The sequence below is a fragment of the Nothoprocta perdicaria genome, unplaced genomic scaffold (genome assembly GCF_003342845.1).
Source record: "Nothoprocta perdicaria isolate Ctin4 unplaced genomic scaffold, notPer1 scaffold_1, whole genome shotgun sequence".
In the NCBI taxonomy this organism is placed as follows: Eukaryota; Metazoa; Chordata; class Aves; order Tinamiformes; family Tinamidae; genus Nothoprocta; species Nothoprocta perdicaria.
In genome coordinates this window covers 2,038,442-2,058,642 of record NW_020454093.1, presented here as the reverse complement: position 1 = coordinate 2,058,642, position 20,201 = coordinate 2,038,442, and the positions used below count along the sequence as shown (strand labels likewise).

The window sequence follows — 20,201 nt, the reverse complement described above, 5'->3', positions numbered from 1 at the left end:
CTTTTTTTCTTTTTTTGATAGGCAAAGAAAGCTTCAAAAGAAGAATAGGGTGATACTAGCAGATGACACTAGCATTTAAAGAGAAAAGAAGATTTAACTCAGATGAAACAGGCAGACAGACACATCCTTCCTTCTCAGAGCTGTCTGTGCTAGATAGCTGCCTGGTCTGAAATGCCAGGATTTGGGACGATTTGGGTTTTCTTGCGTGCGAAGAAAAGCTCCTGGTTCAGCTCCTTTTTCTCGACCCCTCCTGCRGTTGATGCAGGGGCAGGGTTTACACTGGGAGTAGACCGTTGTTGGTGCAGAAGTGCTCTCTGCCATCCCTACAGTCCAACCCAGGTGCCACTGGTGTCCTAAAACCTAACCCAGGTGTCGCAGGCATCACTAAACCTGTGTCAGGGGTTCTTGGGGAATGCATGCAAGCAAGTGCCCACTTAATGATACATGAGTTGCTTCCTCTGGAACTTTAAATTGATCTGCTTTTCATCCCAATGCAGAATGGGAGCAGCAGACAACATTTACAAAGGCCGAAGTACCTTCATGGAGGAACTGACAGATACTGCTGAGATAATAAGAAAAGCAACCTCAAGATCTCTAGTAATTTTGGATGAACTGGGAAGAGGAACTAGCACTCATGATGGAATTGCAATTGCTTATGCTACACTTGAACATTTTATTAAGGATGTAAGTATTTAAATCTAACAGGCGCTCGTAAATGTGGTCTTAGCCTGTATTGTGGTATTAGGCTTTGACAGGGGATAGGTTTCTTTTCTGCAGAGATGTGACAGGTCAGAACTCAGAGAGAAGAACTGTGGAAGAATACCTGTGGTACGCTGGTGTGTTTAAAAAACTGAAAACCAGGCCCTCACAGGTGTCTGTCTCATTGTAGGTGGAATCACTGACGCTGTTTGTCACTCACTATCCCTCAATCTGTGAGCTGGAAAAGGTGTATCCRGAAAAAGTTGGCAATTACCACATGGCTTTCTTGGTGAATGAGGAGGAAAGTGGTGAACAAAAAGGTATGTCTGAAGTCCTGGCACTGTAGGTAGTGGCAGAAGATGTAAAACTGGTATGGTAATTTAAACCTAAATATAAAAATGGAGTGGCTAAACTCACTAGGATATCAGCCTATACTTTATATTTGGGGAGAGGCTTCTCACCTGAACAACCATTTCTCTTTCACTGTCAATATAAGAATGACTAAGGTGGTGCAGATCAAAGATTCACTCAGCCCAATATTCATTTCACATAAGCCAAATACTTAGGATTAGGGAGATGTCTAAAAACAAATAGAACACATGGTGACTTCTCTGAAAGATAAGTGTTCTCTGAAAGATAAGTGTTGTCACCAAACATTTGCTGTTCAGGGGACCTCGATACCCAGATGGGATTTCTGCTTTTTAATAATCTCCAATGTATTTCTCTTCCGTGAGGTTGTTAGTTTTCCCTGTGGATACATGTGCACTTTGAGCATCTTCATCATACTGCCTCAAAGAGCAACACACTTCTATTCTGCATTGTGTAAAGAACCCATCCCCTTTTGTTTGCTTAGAAGATATTTTGAAATGAAACATTTATTTGGGAGTCCCAGTTCTCGAGTCAGAAGATGCAGAAAACAAATTCTTGTTCATCCCTTCCATGTAATAACCTAATCTTGTAGAGTGCTTATCATCTTCACACCTTCAGATAAGCAATATGCTCATAAACTTCAGATGGAGGTTAGGTGGAGGGAGAGTTGGCTTTTATGTTCTGTTTAATTTTAGAAGCAGGAATCCCCAAAATGTGTGTTAATTTTGAGCACTAGTGGCTTTATATAATGTTGTGTTTAGGTGACCACTGTCTAGCCACGTTGAGGCTAGTCAGTTCAGAGCATCACCTGCCTGAACATCAGCCTGTCCCTTTGGCACGGGTTTCAGTGCCTGAACTGTTGATCTCAGCAGATACTGAAATGTCTTGGGGATGAGAATGTTGCTCAATATTTGTTCTGCCTCGGATTTAGTCTGCGTGAAGCCCTGTGCTGCTGTGTTTGGCTGTGCTGTGTCAGCACTCGCAGTGCAAGCTGGCCGGAGCCGTCAGGCCGCCCGCAGGCCTCGCTCCGGCCGCCGCAGCGCACGGGGTGCTTCCACAGCCGGGGAGCAGCAGTGGCTCCGTGCTTCCTACTTGGCTTGTGCTTTTATCTCCYGCGTCTGTTGTCTTAACGTTTGAATCGTTTAATTAATGTGATTTTTTATGGTGAGATTTTTTTCCCCYCAATTTTGATTAAAACCATTTGGACCAAGTTAACCTGAGTCATCMGTATTTTTGGAAATCGCTCTCCTTTCCTCCAAAGATGCATTTTTTAAAGAYAGGATAGAAAATGAATAGCAACAAATCAGGCCATAGATGGTCTKCTATCAACAAAAATGCTGGATAGAGGAGGTGGTAACAAAGACATCTAAAGAGAATGAAGGAGGCCACACATTTATAATGGCAGCTGTTATGTTACAGCTCCTACATTTATAATGATAGCTCTCTGTCTCATTGTCACMGGAAGGCAGAAGAAGGCAGGTTCCATAACTGAAGATTCACCATCCTCACCTGTGTTTATCCTGAGCATTTTGTATTTCCTAGCAGCTAGAAGCTTTTTGTTTAGCTGTAACTAAAGGCTTCTTAATTGCAGCATCACTGATGCCTCCTTTATTCTGCAATTACCGGGCAGATGTAAGACACAGTACCTGGGTTACAGCACGAATCATCAAGCTGGCCTTTAGAGGCTCCAAGTTGTTAGCAGCCTTGCCAGCCTCGGGGATAAGCATGTGAGCATGTGGCTTCCCTGGATGCTCACACGCACCCTCTGGAGTAATGAGACACCTGGTAAAACGAGAGGAAAGAATTTTACCAGCCTGACAATATGCAGGTAAAATGTGTGTACTCAGGGAAACATTCTTCTAGTTTTGTATTTCTTCAGTGGAATTAATCTCATAGGAACTGCCACCAATGTTGAGACCACAGCCTCATTATATTTTATTAATATAATGTTTTCTCATTTTGGTTTTATTCTTTAGGATCTGAAGTTGAAGAGAAGCCTGAATTTATCACTTTTCTTTACCAAATAACCAAAGGAGTCAGCGCAAGGAGTTATGGGCTAAATGTKGCCAAACTGGCAGATGTTCCTGAAGAAATCTTGAAGAAGGCAGCTCACAAATCAAAGGAGTTAGAGGAGTTGGTTAATATGAAAAGGTCAGAACAATTGTGATTTTSTTTTTTTCCAGGGAAACTTGCAGATTGAATGGAGGAGCATTTCACACCAGGCATTTAAAAAACACCTGAAAATGAAACAAAATCTCAAAAAAAAATGAAACAAAATCTAAAAAAAAAAAAAAAGTCCCCCTTCCACTTCACAGCGTTTTACAGTCGCTTGCTTTATTAAAGAGGGAAGGAAAGAGAGACCAAAACATGTAAATGCYGCAGAGCCTGAGCGGGGAGCACGCAGCCTGCCCAGGCAGGGCCGAGCCCCACGGATGCACTTCCCTCCTCCCCACAGGAGCTCATTGGCTCCCTGTGTAGAAATAGTGATGTGACCCTGGGAACCAAACTGAGACCCGTGCCAGGCAGCACAGGGGGMCTGTCGTGGTGCCAACAGCCCAGGCAGCTTGTCAGTCTTTCGAATCACTTCAGTATTATTTTAGAAAAGGCACTGGGTAATTCCATCCAGCTTTGACCTCTCTTCTCATCAGGAAAGTGTGCTAAGCCATTTTAAATGTCTTGTTATTTGTGATGTCTTTCTTAAATCTAAACATATTAAAAAGAACATAGGAAGCATATGTTTATTAACTGACCTTGAAATGCCAATTTCCTTTCATTCTCCTACGGATTCTACAAGTGTAAATTCATAGGAACTGAATGCTGAACATCTGGATCYGTAAAAATTACAATATTTATTTGCTTTCGTGTTTTCCTTTTGCTCTGTCTTCTGCTCTGTTTTGTTGATGCTTCTGGTCCTATCAGTTATTTGTAAAACTCCATGGTTGACTGTCCTCGAGCTGTAATACATATACAAGAAAATGTTAACTGATTGTTTACTGTGTTTATGGCTCACATAATGCTTTGAGCTATGCATACTGCTATTTTTGACTGTGTATGAAATTTTGCAAATGACTGTAGGGCTTCCAAGGTTTGATGCATTTAAATTACAAATCTGTCCTTGTTTTGCTTTGTTTTTTTTTTTTTTCCAGGAAAAAGCTGAGGTCTTTTGCTGACGTATGGAAGATAAATGATTCTCAGGAACTGCAGAAATGGAAAAGTGGGTATGAACCTGAAGATGAAAGAAAGGACAATTTTTAATCCTGCTTAAAATGGAAGATAGTGGAAATGTAAAGTGTAGGTCCGGGAGTGATAGATTCCATGAGAGCTAAGCTCCAGATGCACTGAGGGGACGGTTCTGCTTTAGAGAGATGCGAGCGCTGCGACACGAGGCCTCGCGGCCGCTCCCTGACCACAGCCCGTTTTCTCCTCCGTGCTGCTTTCCCAAAGTGGTCTGCGCCCTTTTCCTTACCTGCCAAATGTCTATTGACATTGGATTAAGTTTATAACTTGCTTAGGAAACAGGAAAATTATGTTGCTAAATTATTAGATAACACTTTTATTAATAAAATATTGTCTTTTAACTGTATTGTACTTTGGTTTCTAAAGAARTATTTCTCTGCATTGGGAAAAATGTAGCTGATTCTTCTTTGACTATCTGTGCTACACTGCTGTGCAGCCTATAGGAATGAATGCCATAAAGCACCATTAGTTTTTGTTCTAGCATTAATGCATTTTAAAATCTTCTGTTTTGGTAGAGCACCTGCTACATTTTATGTACAGAGAGAATTGAAGAATGTGAGGGTTGTGTGGCTGGATAAGAGAGTCGCTGCTCTGCTGATGCTATTGATGTTGCTGCAACCGGCGGTTTTAAAGCAGGAGCAGAGAACATGCACAGACTGCCTTCCCTTTTCCTTCTTCAGTCTCATAAATTCCTGCTTCTTTTTCAGCTTCATCTTTACTATCAGTTTTGGTCCGCTCTGGCAGCGTCTGGAGAAACACTCTAAGTCATATTAGAATAAAGTAACATCAGGTAAAACAGGCAGTTCATCAATTCCAACTATGCAATTGGTAAACCCCTAAACTCTGCCACGTGCAGAGGAAACCTGGAAAAGAGAGATGTGTTTTTTAATTTTTAACTTGGAATGATCAAGCTCAAATGGGAATGTGATTTCCAAATCAGGGTACCTTTATAGAAGTAAGCAGGGTATCTTGCTAAGAAAAAGAACAGTGATGTTCAAATACTTGAATCATAGCAAGATTGTATGTTATAATTTAAAAATGTGTTATTGTATGGGAAGAAGTTCAGTGAAATAAAAATACCTTGTTTTTTGCTCTAAGGAAAAAAATAAAATTGGGTTTTGTCATTTTTTGAGATAGCTGAAACCTTCTGATTGTTTTGTTTCAAACAAAAACAAAATGGGTTGTTTTCTGGTAAGGAATGCATGTCAGATCAATATGAAATGATGTTGTGGTAGAAGTGATAGATTTTTCCAAAATAAAGAACTCTTGGGGGGGGGGTGGAATCTTTTTGACCTGTCATGAACAGTTGCTAACCTTCACCAAGAGTTTTGTTGAAATTCTCCTCCAGATTGCAGAGCATCCTTAAAACACATGGTTTGTCTGCCACTCGAAATAGCAGCCATCAAAACGAGCATTTCCTTGGAATCTAAAGCATATTTATCTAAACTGGAGTGTTGAAGAAGTGTTTTGAAGTATGGAATACATACATGTTTGTCCACGCCAATACTTTGTGAATACACTGTGAGTGCAATTCATAGTTCACAAGTGTRAACACACTGTGAATGCAGTTCTCTGTTATTGATGCACACAGACCCAGGGCATTTCAGCTACAGACCTCTTCCCATAATCTCCAAAGACACTAAATGAAGCAGCACTAGATTCCCATACATGCTAAACATGCTCCCGGAAAGACTCTCTTTGCCCTCAGGGAGCATTCAGACACTGCTTTGATGAGAAAAAACACCTGGATGCACTATGGAGGGGGAAAAAAAGCAATTAAGAAAGGGCAAGGGATGAGGTATGACCGACATGCTCGTGCCACAAGGCACRAAGCGGTTAGAGCAACCTCTTCTCTTAATGTCCTGCCTTAGTGTGTTGGAAATGTCTTYAGATTTTAAACACGTTCAGTTCAAGAAGGGAAGTTACCTTGCTCTCCAAGTGACGTGATCCTGCTGAGATGACTTGTAGATCCGCGAGTCTTCATTTTATTCACTGCTAGTTACAGCATTCCTGGGAGACAGGTAAGAGCTCGTGCGGCCCCCGTTTGGGAATGCCCTGTGGGGAGATGCCCTCCGTGCCTAGAGAGCTGTTCCTTCTGGGGCTGTTAGGGCACGGGGTTAGACGCAGTCTAGGCCTTGGCCCTTGGCAGCTTGCAGTAGGAAAAAGGTAAAGAAACAGAGACCAGCTAGAAAATGGAGAAGGGCATTTATTTTGTCAGATGGTTTTGTTCTCTTTTGCTGTGGGGAGTTGGGACTTCTTTGGCTGTCGGCAGGAGCCTTTCTGAAGGGCTGAAAGAACAGAAAGTGGTATCCTGTGGGTAGCTAAAAGCCTGGTGTTTTCTATAGCTTCTCTTCCAGCACAATAAACTTCATCCCAAAAGATAATTTGAAATATAATTTCGGTAGCATTTGAACCAGAGATGTGTTCTGTTTTTAAACCAGAGCAGCCAAAGCCCAGCTGTGGGCTGGGACCAGGTGAACCACTGCCAYGTAAGAAGATGAGGCTAAAGAAGACTGCCCTGGACTTAGATGGATTGTGGTTATATTGGAGATCTGTGTTTGTCTTGAGTTGGCCTTCAAGAAACATTCCCTTTGTTTAAAGATTAATATTTCTGAAAGCATAGATTTTATTTTAATGGAGATTTGGTTCCTTTTCATGCCAAGGTGGTATTGGTATCATTAGAATTTAATATTGATGTGAAAAAAAATACATTGGGCTGTATGTTAAGGTACGCTCTCCTTTAAAAAGTTACAGCATTTATCCATTTTTCTAAAGATTATCACTTAAGATTAAGTGGCTTCATTTTCCTTGTTTCCCTACTTGTTTCCCTACTTTCTTGTTTCCCTACYCTTAACATAAAAATATTAACGCCTCTGTGCCCCATGTCTTGAATATAGTGCTTTAAAAATAACAGTGCTGCAGGCGAGCAACAAAATCTGGTAGAACTTTGGAAGTTGAGGAAGAGGAAYGAGGGGGAGGAAGAAGAGGAGGAGGAGGAGAGGGAATTGGATCTCCTATCACTGCCTCTTTGTATTTGGTTATATAAGAAAGTTATTACTGAATATGCAAAGTAAAATATGTTATTAGTGGCAATTATCTTTGTTACTGACACACAACATCTTTCACTGAAGTAATTCTCAAGAGATTTTTTTTCTATTGCAATGTTTCCCAGAAGTATTTCTAGAAATGAGATGAATTTACCTACGTGCATGAGTTTACAACATGTATGTGTGAATGAATTTAATCACTGAAACGCCAGCTGAGGCAATTACTGCAGTAGGTCTGTTCCCTGCAATGSAAGCAGTGTTTATTGACTGAAATCTTTTGGAAAATACGTTGTTCAGATAGGTCTGTGCAAAATTAGGTGAGAATGTAATTCAGTTGTTTGGGCTTCTGCTTTAATTCTGATGTAGGCAGATGTTTCAGCAGAAGTCTCTTACAGCATAATTTTCARTTTTGTTATTGATGGGGTTGGCAATGAGTTATCTGGTTCTTTGGCCTGTGCAAGTTGAGCACTGTTGAGCTCTTCTTGTCTCGTAGCTCTCAGTGGGGAAGCCCGGCCTGGTAGAGCCCTGGCCTAGGAATACCAGATTGCCATCATTGCAAATGTCTGCAAGCCTTAATGATGCTGTGGGTGCCACTGTAACATGGGCAAGCGAATTTGGGGTGGAAATTTGCTTGAGATGGTAGATCTCTGAGGCAGGATGGCATTGAAATATCAGTTACCATCTTTTGCCAGCTCCTGGGCAATGTGCTCCTGAGGACCTCCTTAACTACTTTAAAATTCTTTCTCTTTGCATATTTTAAATAAAAATCAGTAACCTTATTTTGCAAGATGACAGTTCTCCCAGGCCCATAAAGTGTTAACTAGGTAAAGCCAGATATAGCAATGTAGGAATAATTAGGAATTTTAGGAGTAATGACATTGGAAACAGGACAGTTTCCTCCTACACAGTGTCAGGATTTGTTAAAGTAGCAACGGGCACCAATGTGATTGATACTTTGGCTACAATACAGTGAGGAGAGACTGAGTGAGTTGGGCCTGTTCAGCTTGGAGAAGAGAAGGCTGAGAGGGGATCTGATTAACATGKTTAAGTTCATGAAGGGGGAATGTAGGGAGGAAGGGGCCGAGCTCTTCTCAGTGGTGACCAGTGACAGGACAAGGGGCAATGGATCCATCTCCATGTGAGGAGGAACTTCTTTGCTGTGAGGGTGACAGAGCCCTGGAACAGGCTGCCCAGGGAGGCTGTGGAGTCTCCTTCTCTGGAGGTCTTCCAAACCTGCCTGGATGCCACCCTGTGCCCCGTGCTCTGGGTGTCCCTGCTGGAGCAGGGGCTTGGACTGGGTGATCTCTAGAGGTCCCTTCCAACCTCAACCATTCTGTGATTCTGTGTGTGCCCCAGGTGGGTGAGGTGGGCCCATGCCCTCTGCTTCTCGGCTCACGTCCATGCCTGGGGTTGCTCATCACGGGGGAAGGAGACGGAGTGCTCGAGGCCGTGCTCAGCCCAAACAGGCTSGTTAGGAAAATGGGCTTTATGTATTGGTGTTCTTTTCAACTGGCAGTAGATCGGTACTGGTATTTTGACTGCCCTCCTGGCCACGTTTAGCGGAGAGCAAAAATGTTATTTTCACAGGACGGTCGAGGTTGGAAGGGACCTCTAGAGATCATTTAGTCCAACCYGCCTGCTCAAGCAGGGACACCTAGAGCATTACAAAGTAAGGTGATTTTTATTTCAGGAATAACTGATAACTGCAACAATCAGGAAAAAATACTTCTAATTTAAATCTAATTTTCCCCCCTTCCTAAAGGAATCAGACAATTTTTATAATTTTGCCATTTGACAAGACAAAGCCCATTTCTTAGAAAATAAAAGGTCGGAAAACAAAATGTTAAGCGCATTTTAGACATGCACTCTGTAATAATGAAGTAGAAATCAATGTTGTATTTTTACTCATAATAACTCAAATATCTAGGGTGACTTAAAACTCGGTGCCCTGAATGCTGAGAAGATTACCCTGTGAGATAATTGTCTCGCCCTTACGTAACACTAAATAAAAGTTTCAGGCAGGTATCTTTTCCTCTCACCTACATACTGGGATACTTCTCTTTGCCTGCTGCTCCCCACATGGGGCACCAGCACTGCGGTGTCACCCTGGGAGCGTTGCAGCAGGTCCCGTGGGCCGCGTGGGCGCGTGCTCACRGGGCGCATTTAGAGGGAAGCAGCCCAGGGCCGCGGCACTAAGGGCAGCATGAGTGAGCGCGGGCCSGGGCGCTGCATGGGCAGCTGCAGAGCCGCTGCCACGAAGGAGGCTCCGCTCGGGGCTGAGCCGCCCCGGGGACAAATGTGTGTTTGGCACTGAGGAGGCTACGGGGACTCCTTAGGTCCGCGCGTGGACGTGCTGATTTGGGCGGCGTGTCAAGCCCCCGAGCGCCTAAAGCAGCTCGCTCCATCCCATTGGAAAAACAAGCACTTAAGCGAGGGGGATCAAAAAGGGAGGGGAGGGATGCTGGCAGGGAGGGTCTTCAAGCAGCGTGTAAGCCGGCTAGTGCATCACCAGGGAAGGGGGAAAATTGAAATTGGGATTTTTTTCACAAGCGATCTCAAAATAAATATGTTACTTGAAATAAGTACTTAATACCAAAGTACACTGAGCTGTTTTTTTAGTGCAGTGCAAGCCTGTTCCCAGCTATTTTGAGAAGCCATCACCCTGCAAGCAGCCTAGTRTCTGGTGGTACCAGCCTCTTTCCCAGCTGCTGGTATTTGTGGTGTTTATATTCTCACTGAGTGCGTTTTATGCGCACTTTGTGTTAATCTCCCTTCATTGTGGCTCAATGTGCAAGTATCTCTGTATAAAGTGGAATACTGTGCTTTGTTTAAACAAGCACTATATTTATGTAGTAAGCAGGTGTATTAAATGACCTAATATTCTATGCAATTGCCTATTCTTAATGGCTTCCACACAGCAAAAGAAAACTTTGAAAGTCCTTTAATTACGCTTGCAAACGGAAACAGTGTAAGACGTTGACACTTTTTTTTTGGTGGGGAGGAGAAGCAGTTAAGTCTCAAATATTAAGCCAGCAACAACGATGCATTTCTGCCTGATGTTGTGCGTTGTGTTCAACAGGTTAGAGGGGCCAGAGGTGCCCTTCCCCTCCGCYCTGTGGGGCAGAAGTTCTGCCTGTTCCCGTGTGACGCCTGTGCCTACAGCCGGACCCACAGCCACAGGCGGACACCCATCCACCTCCTCAGGGCTGTGTATCAAGGTGTCTCATCCCWCTCTGGATCTCTCCACATTGCCTTTGCATCAGGGTATCCTCTCTCCTTTATTTGCTTAATTTCTGTATGACATCAATTTACTCCYCTTTTTAATGGCTCTGACAAACTTCCTAGTATGCTGCTATCCATCTGTTTCTCACCTGATATTCCCTGTAACAGTCTCATCTGTCCTTGCCCACAATTTTGTTCCTTTCTGATTAAGGTGGACTGTTYCTTCACCAAAAAATGAAGTGATCTAAACCTCAGTGCCCCTCTGTGCCTTGCAGTGTCCCTCAATTCCTTGCAACTGAGACGCTCTCCCTCCAGTAACGTAGCTGAAGACATTTCAGGGAAGGCTCTCGAAATGCTCCGGATTTTTTATTCTCAGTGTTTCAATGTGCAAATGCTTCACGGCATTTCTGCTTTCTGCAGATCCTTAGGCCAGTTATCCCCCCGTCCCTTGCTCTCTCCCAGCTTCTGCAGGGACCTGTCCACACGCCTCAGGATCAGAGGGCGGGCTGATGAGAGCAGGCACTGTGTAAACAAGCTGTTCTGCTGCGAGCGGCTCCTCGCTGCAGCTGGGCAAACGCAGCACCACGCGAGTTTCCTTCTGCCAGCCCAAGTTTATTGCTCTCTGGGCTTTCTTAGCAGAGCCCAAGCTCCAAAAGCTTCATCCTTGGGGCCTGTTAAAAAGGGTCCCCGGGACTCAGGACTCTAGTGATAAGGGATGTTCTAGATTGGAAAGTGGTTTGTTATTTCCCTTGTGTGTCACAGAATCTCAGCTGGCATTATCTGTGTAGCTTTGTTTTTTTTTTTTTGTTTAATGTCTAATAATTTAATGTTTAATAATGTCTTCCTGCTCTTCTTTATTTTTGAAAGTTAGGTAGGAGAAAGGAGTAGGGAGAGGGAAAGGGCATCAACTCTCTCCACCTTTATACCGTAGTCCTTGTCAGGCTGGTATTGGCAAAAAGGAATATTTGAAAAGCCTCTTCCAACTTTTGCTAGTAAAAAAACCCCTCAATGCAAGATCCCTCACCTCTGCTTGAAAGTCCAAACCCCACTTGGGTCTCAGTTTGAGATGCACTAATTCTTACACCAATTTGTTAGCAAGTAGCCCAGAATATTTCCTGTTTTTCTTAGCTGACTTGACAGGTCTCCGTGATCACAGCTAAGCTTTCCAAATTTTACCTTTCAATTTCTCATCTGTGTTGCAGCGTGAAAGGGACAAGACAGTGCAGTGTGTGCGCCCTCGTCTCTTCTGCCTCACAGACAGCTGCCTCCTCAAGCATGTACCGAAAGTAGATGTTTTGAGGTTGTTATTCTGTTTATCATCTCACTAAGCTGCTATGACAGACCTTACAGTGCAGCTGCCTGTGAACGTACTAATGTAAATGCTGAGGGAATTGGCTGGGCAACAAGAAACTCAGCACTGCGGAGCAAAGAAATTCCCTAGCTGATGGAGCAGTAGAGTCGTGTTAGTGACGGGACGATACTCCAAAGCTTTCTGTGYATATTCACTTGGATACAGCAGCAGTGTTGGAGGAGAGGAGCTGGCTGTGGTAGAGATAAGTAATGCAAATGCAGGTGAGGTTGCTAAATCCCTATCTCTCCCTTAATAAGTTTGCAGTGCATTCATTCTTGACTCATTGCATGTGGTAGGTAAGTTTGTCCTCCATTAAGACTCTTATGTATAAGAAGCTCATATGCGGGCTGTGTTTCCAAGTGAAAAAAGTTTTGCATGTGATGGGGCCCAAGAGGGTATTCTAACCTTTTCTGTGGTGACAACATGAAGTGTCAGGGTGGTTGCATGATCTACACGGAGACAGCAGGTGCTCTTTTTGCAAGAACAAACACTAGCTTTCTGCTAGTGTCAAATTATCACATTTTACAAATTAAACCATGGGTCAGCTCTTGCCTTAGATTCACAAGATCACAGATATTCACAAGCTATTTCAAAGAAAGCTATTGACATGCCTAAATTGGATGGAAAAGTGCTTTTTTGTTGTGTCCATTTTTCTTTTAGAGGCCAAAGACTGTTTGGTACATGCCTTGTGACTACCCTAAGCCAAGCATCGTAACTGATTTTTGACTTTGGGTCTGTATTACATGTAAAAAGACATGATATTTAGGTTCGACTCCTTTGGAGTTTATGGTTCTGTCACCGGAAGTGATCCTCCTGAAATAAATGGGATTATAAAAGAGCCATGGATAGATATAGACCCTTTTAAGGTTTAGACCTCTTTAAGGATACAATATTGTGAGTAATTGTAACTGAGGATCCAGTTACAATTTTTGTTAGTTGCCTGCCCTATAAGGCAAGATCATTTTCAGCTTAGGCCAATGTACCAACACTCATTCGTTCATCACAGACAAACTACTGCATGTGGTGGTCTCACAGAATCATAGAATGGTTGAGGTTGGAAGGGACCTCAGCGGTCATCTCGTCCAACCCCCCTGCTCACACAGGGTCACCCAGAGCACGTGGCACAGGGCTGCGTCCAAGCGGGTTTTAAAGATCTCCAGAGAAGGAGACTCCACAACCTCTCTGGGCAGCCTGTTCCCGGGCTCTGTCACCCTCACTGTCAAAAAGTGTTTTCTCAAGTTTCTGTGGAACTTTTGGTGCCTCAGTTTGTGGCTGTTTCCTCTAGTCCTGTCGCTGGCCACCGCTGAAAAGAGGCCACCCCCTTCTCCTCACTGCCTCCCTTGAGGTATTTATACACACTGATCAGGTCCCCCCTCAGCCTTCTCTTCTCCAGGCYGAACAGGCCCAGCTCCCTCAGCCTTTGCGCATAGGGTAGATGTTCCAGGCCCCTGATCATCCTCGTATTCCTAGTATCCTACCACTAGGAAAATATCTATGGACCTGCTTTCACCCTGCGAAAAAGCAGTTGGTTCAGTCATGTTCTCCCCCATGTCTCCCCTTTACCTTTCCCTTCCAGGCCCTTTCCTTTTTCACCTCTGTTAAAAGCAATTATGTTGAATATACATGTTGTCCTAATGAAGCTATATCCTACCTACATCCAGCCACTTAAAAATTCCTGCTGAGCTTCCTAGCGCTGCAAAAGCTACAGTGTGTGTGAATCCATCCAGTTCAAGATTTTTTTCCTTCTGGGAAMTGTCATGCGTTGTTTCTGGCAGATGCAGCAGGCATGAGCCAGCCACGTGTACACTGACGCCATGGGCTGGTGTGGTCACCAGGCCGCGCGGATGGCCCGTCAGGTAGGGATGGCCCGGGATGCTTCGCACCGTGTGCTTGGTGAGCGATGGAGGGCAGCGGGGCGGCCGGTCCTGTCCAGCCCGGCCTCCTCCTGTCTCCTGGGGCAGGGCCTCCCTTCAGTGCTCGCCATCTCTGACCTCCTCCAGGCCTCTGCACCCGGCAGCAGGAYTTTGGGTCACTGGAGCCTTCCAGCTCAAAGGACCTCTCACATAGATGTTTTTAAGAGTGACCCTTCTTCCTAATGCCTACATGACCACAGTTCACATTTCTCAAAATGGAGGACCTGCCTGAAAAAGCTGCATTGATGGCTTTATTATGCAGTAAAACAGTCCACAAGAACTGCTTTTTTTTTTCTCTCTCTCTAATATTGTAACATCCCACATGAGCCAGGGGTGTCGGGGTTTATGATCACCCGTGTTTTTCAAGCGCTTTCCAGGCCTGTTTGCTAGACCTAAGTGTCCTTTTATGTTCAGCATTCCTCCAGGTAAGCAAACCTCCCCACCGCGTTGGACGTGTCCTGCCTCTTCAAGCTCCTACGTGCGTTCAGCCTGTGGCAGGCAGGTGCATAATATTTTTGAGAATTGCTGCCTACTTTAGGCTGTGTCATGGCCACCATCTCCTCTGTGGCTCTAGAGACTCAAGATCCCATCTGCTTCTTGAGCAAGACTAACAGTTGTTCCCACTGAAAAGTTGCCCGCCTATTTTGATTGTTACCAAGGCTGCTTTTTTTTCCCCATTCACCAGGAATTCGTGTGGCACTATAAACAAAATACAGTTCAAGGGTTTTTTTTCTGCTGAATGGTAAGCAGTCCGTTGCTATGTACAAAATGAAAGCTCTTATGAGGGCACTCTAATGTGACCTCCACAGAAAATGCAAAACCAATGGATCCAGCTTTCAGCCRAGGACTGTTTATGTGTTGCTGCAGCTAACTGCTGGCAGAAGCCTTCACCTCAGACATAAATAGTAGGTAACAAGCTGTCAGTCATCCACTTTAAGAGCGGATATTGTTTGGATAGCATTGGCAGCAATTTTGTGTTTGTGCAAACTTGTCAGGCTAAATCTCTCCTAGGTRCGCAGAATGAATTTTTTAAACATTCATGTAAGCAACAGTATTATCTACTGTTTAGAGCTCAGAATTAGCATTTGCCATCAGGAATCCAGATTCTCTTTCCAGCATTGCTTCTGACTGCTGGTTCGTTTTTGGCCTGCCTATGGATTCATCTCTCCTCCCTCTTCAGAAATCGCGATACTGCAATCCTAATTTAGGGTGGCAGTGCAAGGAATGGTTAATATATCCATTCTTATGGTGTGTTTTGTGAAGTGCAAAGAAGAAATATATAAGAACAGCAGTGTGCATGGATAGAAGTTAATCAGGTAATTGTTTTTCAATTGAGAGATTAGGTAAAAGCATGTTATACAGGTGAATACTTTGCATATTCATCTTCTAATTTTTCCCCATAGGATTTTGAATAATCTGAATGGACAAGATTTCCTCACTGAAGTGTGGGTTTAAGTCAAAGAGGCCCCGTTTGTATGAAGGTCAATATTCGAGGATATGTGGCCTTGTATCATGCCTGATGCAAGGCAGCCTCAAATTCTTGCTTCTGACTGGTTCTGCTCTTGGGTCAGGAGTCTCTCCTTGGTTTAATGTTTTTGGCAAGAGTTGATGATAGGCAACAAGTATTTTTGTGTCAAGTGTTTTTTGGGCCAGAGGGATTGCATGGACATAGACAAAGTAATGTAGGAAGAAAATCCAGTTCAGCTGAGACTTGAAACTGAGTGTCTGGTTGTAACTCAGCATCCCCAGCTTAGCTCGGTCTCAGTGTGGGGGTGAAGAGACACTGGAAGATGTTCCTGTTCTGCTGAAGCATCTTCCCTGGTGTTGTCCGGTGGGCTGCCAGTACAGGCAGGGCACATTTCCCTTTCTGGTAAGTCACATGGGAGCCCTAATTTATTATTTATTATTTATTATTTATTATTTCTTATTTAGGCCAAATGAAATCCCAACAGCCCTTTGTAACCCAGGGCTCTTGGTGCAATAATGGGTGTTCTGTTTCCGACAGACCTGGGCAGCTGCTGCTTCAAGCCAGAGGAGAAGCCAGGGCAATGTCCGGTCGCTCTGGGACATGGATCTGGGCAGCGATGGTGAAAGAAACATATGGGGGGCGCAGAGTGCTGCTTAACATGGCCTAATGGTAAATACATTATTGAAACAGCAGCTCTGTGCTGCTACTGCAGAGCACAAGTTAATGCAAACCCTGTTATCTTGTTATTTTACATATTTCTACCGGAGGAAAAATGTCCCTTTGTTCATAGATCAAAGTGATACTGTACTAGACTTCTAGTTTGCATAATTAGAGGTATGATCTGTTTTGTGCTTAGCGTTCCTGAGGGCCTGGCTATTATTTGTGCTGTTCTGTATGAGAGGGAAGGAAAGAAGGAAGGACTGTCTCCGTGCTTCTCTGTTTAAAAAAAAAAAGTAATTAAAAATCTGGTTTTGTATCTTGGGAGTGAAGTCACTTCTCTGGATTTTTGGAGAGGCATGGACATGAAGAAGCAACTTTTCCAGGTAACTAGGTCTAATAATAGACCTAGCGGCTTCTCTGCAGCCCGTGTCAGGAACTGCGATAGGTGCTGTGCAAATCAGGAGACAGCTCTTACCACCAAGAGAAAACAACTGCAGGCCGAGGGAACTTAGGCCCGCAGTGAAAAAGACTGTCTTTAAACAAGTTGTTTTGAGAAATTATATGTGACTAAACTTCCCAGGAAAGAAATGACATTTGTGGGAGGACGATCAGCTTTCTTTTTATGGACAGTTCTTTCAGGCTCAGGGCAGCGACTAACAAGTATGATGGGAAGGATTTGCCCAGGATGAGCTAGGTGGGACAGTCTCATTCTTTCCAGCAGAAATGCTGAGCTATGTTATCAAAAAGTGTCTGAAAAGGGGAGCTGGCAGGCATTTAGAGGAACAGGCATTGTCTTGCTGATGTTTTAGGGAGATCTTATTTTCTTTTGCAACAGTTAAGGGTTTATTTTTGCTTGCACAGAATGACCTTCCCTCTCTGTCTCCTTCAGGGCTCGCAGTGCTTGTCCTGTGGTTGTGCACATGAACCCTGTGCAGAGCAGAGCTCTGTGGTGTGCCTGGGCTTGGCTAAAAGGCAAAGGTAGAACAGGGCACTAGAAGTTAAAGTTAAACCAACTGGACTTGAAGGGGTATCTTCTTAAATAACAAGGAAAGAAGCATCAGGAATTACTGATTCTCCATTGCTGGCTATTCTTTATTTTTGCTTGTGCAAAAGAGACAAAGTAGTCTTCTGGAGTGCTGTATTTAAGAGTTTATACTGCATTTTGATATTATTCCTTGGAATAATCCTAAAGCTTCAGATACCTGGATCTATTATTACAATACTGAAAATATTTTAGAAGGGTGGTGAGAATACTGAGAATGGTGCTGCCTCCCTTTTTTAGCCACTGTGTTTTATTGGGACCTAGATGCAGCTCGTTACAGAAGGTGACATTTCTACGCCAAACAGCTGATGAGTTGCTGCATTATAAAGCACATATCAAATAATCTTTTATCACACTGCTTTTTCTGCAGAATCGTACTTGTGATATAAAAACACAGATAAAATCACTGACAAGGAAAATACACAATAAAAGGAAAAGGGATAAGCTACATATGGGCAAAAGCAGGTGAGATTATATGTCCRCAGCACTCATGGGGGAAAATTTCTGTAGCAACAGAAAGACCAAAAATAAACATTCAGAATACAGTGTAAACTGTGCTGTGAGAATATATGCTGACATTTTTGTTCTGCACTTTTCTGGATTTTTCCATCCCCACAGCTCTCTTTCTCAGATTGTCAGACACCAAAACCACATGCCCCCAATTAGCAAATCAGTTTGTTTAACTTGCTCAGAAGATCCACAGATGGGTTATTTCAGCAGAGGACACAATGAAGAGATTTATTATAAAGGTCACAAATGACAAAATTGCTCTCTCTCTTTCTCCTGGTTTCAAAATGGAATTTTACCACTTCACCTAGCAAAATGAACCAGGGTGAAAAAAGATTTCTTGACATTACAGAATCATTGGGTAGTTTTCACAGAAAAGAAGAGGACATTAATTGTTTTCTTCAGCATATGGAAACTGCAGCATCTTATAACTCAGCTAAAGTTAAGAACTGAAATCAACTGGCGCAAAACCATCTCAGGGGAGTCTAGATGAGTTTTTAATGCTTTCTGCAAATAATCATGTTGATTTCTTTCAGAAGCAATGAAAAAAATACATCTACTCCTGCTAATAAAGCCACAGTTTATCTYATTGCAGTTACAGACTGCAAATTGTATTTTTTTTTTTTACAAAATAAATGATGGTATGTCAARTCGCTAGGGGTAACAATAGTTATGGTTGGGAAATAGGTTCAGATAAGTTGTGCAAACAACACTTCCTCCCTTAGATTTTCCCAAATGGGAATTGCAGACCGCAGCCTGGGGACAAGGTGTAGCCTGTGCTTTGGGAAGCAATGGGAGGTTTCCTTCTGGCTCTTTTCCATGGGGTCTCGGATGGTGTGAAACTGCCCTCAGGAGCCCAAATGCACAAGTGATTCCCTGCTCACTTTTGTCCTGAGGCGTTCCTGGAGGAAATTATTTGTTGCTTTTAGTGATGCTATCCACAGTACTTTGCCATGCTTCAGACAAAATGTCTGAATGAAAATAATAGCGTAACTTATAGAATTAAAGTGTGGGTTGCCCCAAGCCCTGTCCTCTGTGCTGTCTAGTAGCACTAGAGCACCAAAGATGGGGCCTCTGCCCACAGGAGATCTGATGCAGAACCTGCTATACCTGCTGCAGAACCATGAAGGATTTGGGTCTTTTTTGTGTGGTCCCCAACAGATAAAAGGTCACAGAAATAACTTCTTAGCTGCACAGGGCTTAAGCATCTTTTGAGTCATATTCAAATACCACGCCGATGAGAAGGAACAGATACTGTAAGGTCAGCTTTGGAATTGCAGGACAAGCCATCCAGTCTTACACATTCTGCAGATGAACTGTGGTAAGTCTTCCAATGATTTCTCTTTTTTCATTAAAATTTGGCAGATAGATTTTGTTGGCAATTTTGGCAGATAAGGGTTTTGTTTCATTAATACGTGCAACTGAGTCCTCCCTAGAAATCTGCTGCTCCCACCTCAAGAAAGGTGCTGTTTCACAGCTGGCTTAGTGATCTAAGATCTCAGATATGTTGCTGCTGATAACAAGAGGTACCTTATTACCTCCTTCTACCTCAGCCTTGGGCTGTCCATTTTTGTCATCAGTGTTTTGTCATCAGTGGCCATAGGGTGAGACCTCCTAGCAATTTTTTTGCAGGATTAATTCTCAGRTAGATGAGCAAACTGGACCAACTTGCTATACAAGCACAGGACTGCTAACACCTAAACAAGGCAAGCAATGAGACTGTGTAGATGGGGTAGGGAGGAGGAGGGGGACTGAAATGGAACCACTCTGTTCAAGTCCGTGAAATATTAGATCAAGTTATGCTGATTGAAACACAGAACTCGGATCTTCAAATCCGGAATCCAGGCTGGTGTTTGGCTGTAGTTCCAGGAGCACATCATGCCAGAAAAATACCCTGGCTGCCAAGAGCTGGTCCTGCTGTCCTCTGTGCTGTTTCCTCCCTTGGAATGGCCAAATGTTTGCTTGGCACAGAGTCCCGAGGCATCACACGTCTCTGAAATTAGGTGGTTGGAAGTTTTCTTTTGGATGTCGTAGCAACAGTTTATCCTGTTTTAGGGATTTATCCTGATTTAGGCAGAAGCTTGAAGAAAAAAAATCTGGACCTAGTTATCAATCATAAAGGGAGTATGAGTTAACAGTATTGTMCCATTGTGAAAAAGGTAGACAATAGATGAAGCTCTGTAATCAGGGGCATATGTGGCAGCCTCCTGTTTGTTTCAGAGCTGGCAGGAACTTGGAAATGCTCCGTCCAGTTGTGGACACCATACCAAGRGAGATGGAGGAGTGAATGAGGAAAGAGTGATGAGAGAGCTGGAACCGGGGCCAAGAAAAGACTGAGGGAATTGCAGTGGTTTAACCTTGAGAACGGATGTCTGAGAAAGGAAGTCTCGGGAAAGACATGGTGACAGTCTTCCAAAAGACAAAAGAGAGTAAGCTTAGTTTACCAGTAAGTTTACCTGCGAGAGTAAGGTTAGCTTATCACGTACATGGCATATGGAAAATTGGGGGAGRATTCCAAGTATGTGGGGAGACACCATCACTGGGGAATGATACTGGCTGTGCTGATCCTCCCTCAGGAATGGAGCAGAGTTGGCCTTTTTAGAGCCTCCAAGTCTCTGAGTTTATGGTACTCCAGTCAATATGTATTTGTGTGTTTTTATATACTCATTATATACTCATTATATAT

General features: G+C 43.5%; 1 protein-coding gene across 1 annotated transcript in view; it reads left to right on the top strand.

Moving 5' to 3' along the window:
- MSH3 (mutS homolog 3) overlaps window positions 1-4,984 on the top strand; it is a 95,790-nt gene extending 90,806 nt beyond the window's left edge. The window contains exons 21-24 of the mRNA XM_026035311.1: window positions 498-684; window positions 890-1,019; window positions 3,045-3,219; window positions 4,215-4,984. Coding sequence (XP_025891096.1) covers window positions 498-684; window positions 890-1,019; window positions 3,045-3,219; window positions 4,215-4,323 — 601 coding nt within the window. The 3' untranslated portion in view covers window positions 4,324-4,984. The remainder of the gene's footprint in view (window positions 1-497; window positions 685-889; window positions 1,020-3,044; window positions 3,220-4,214) is intronic.
- The last annotated feature ends 15,217 nt before the right edge of the window (window positions 4,985-20,201 follow it).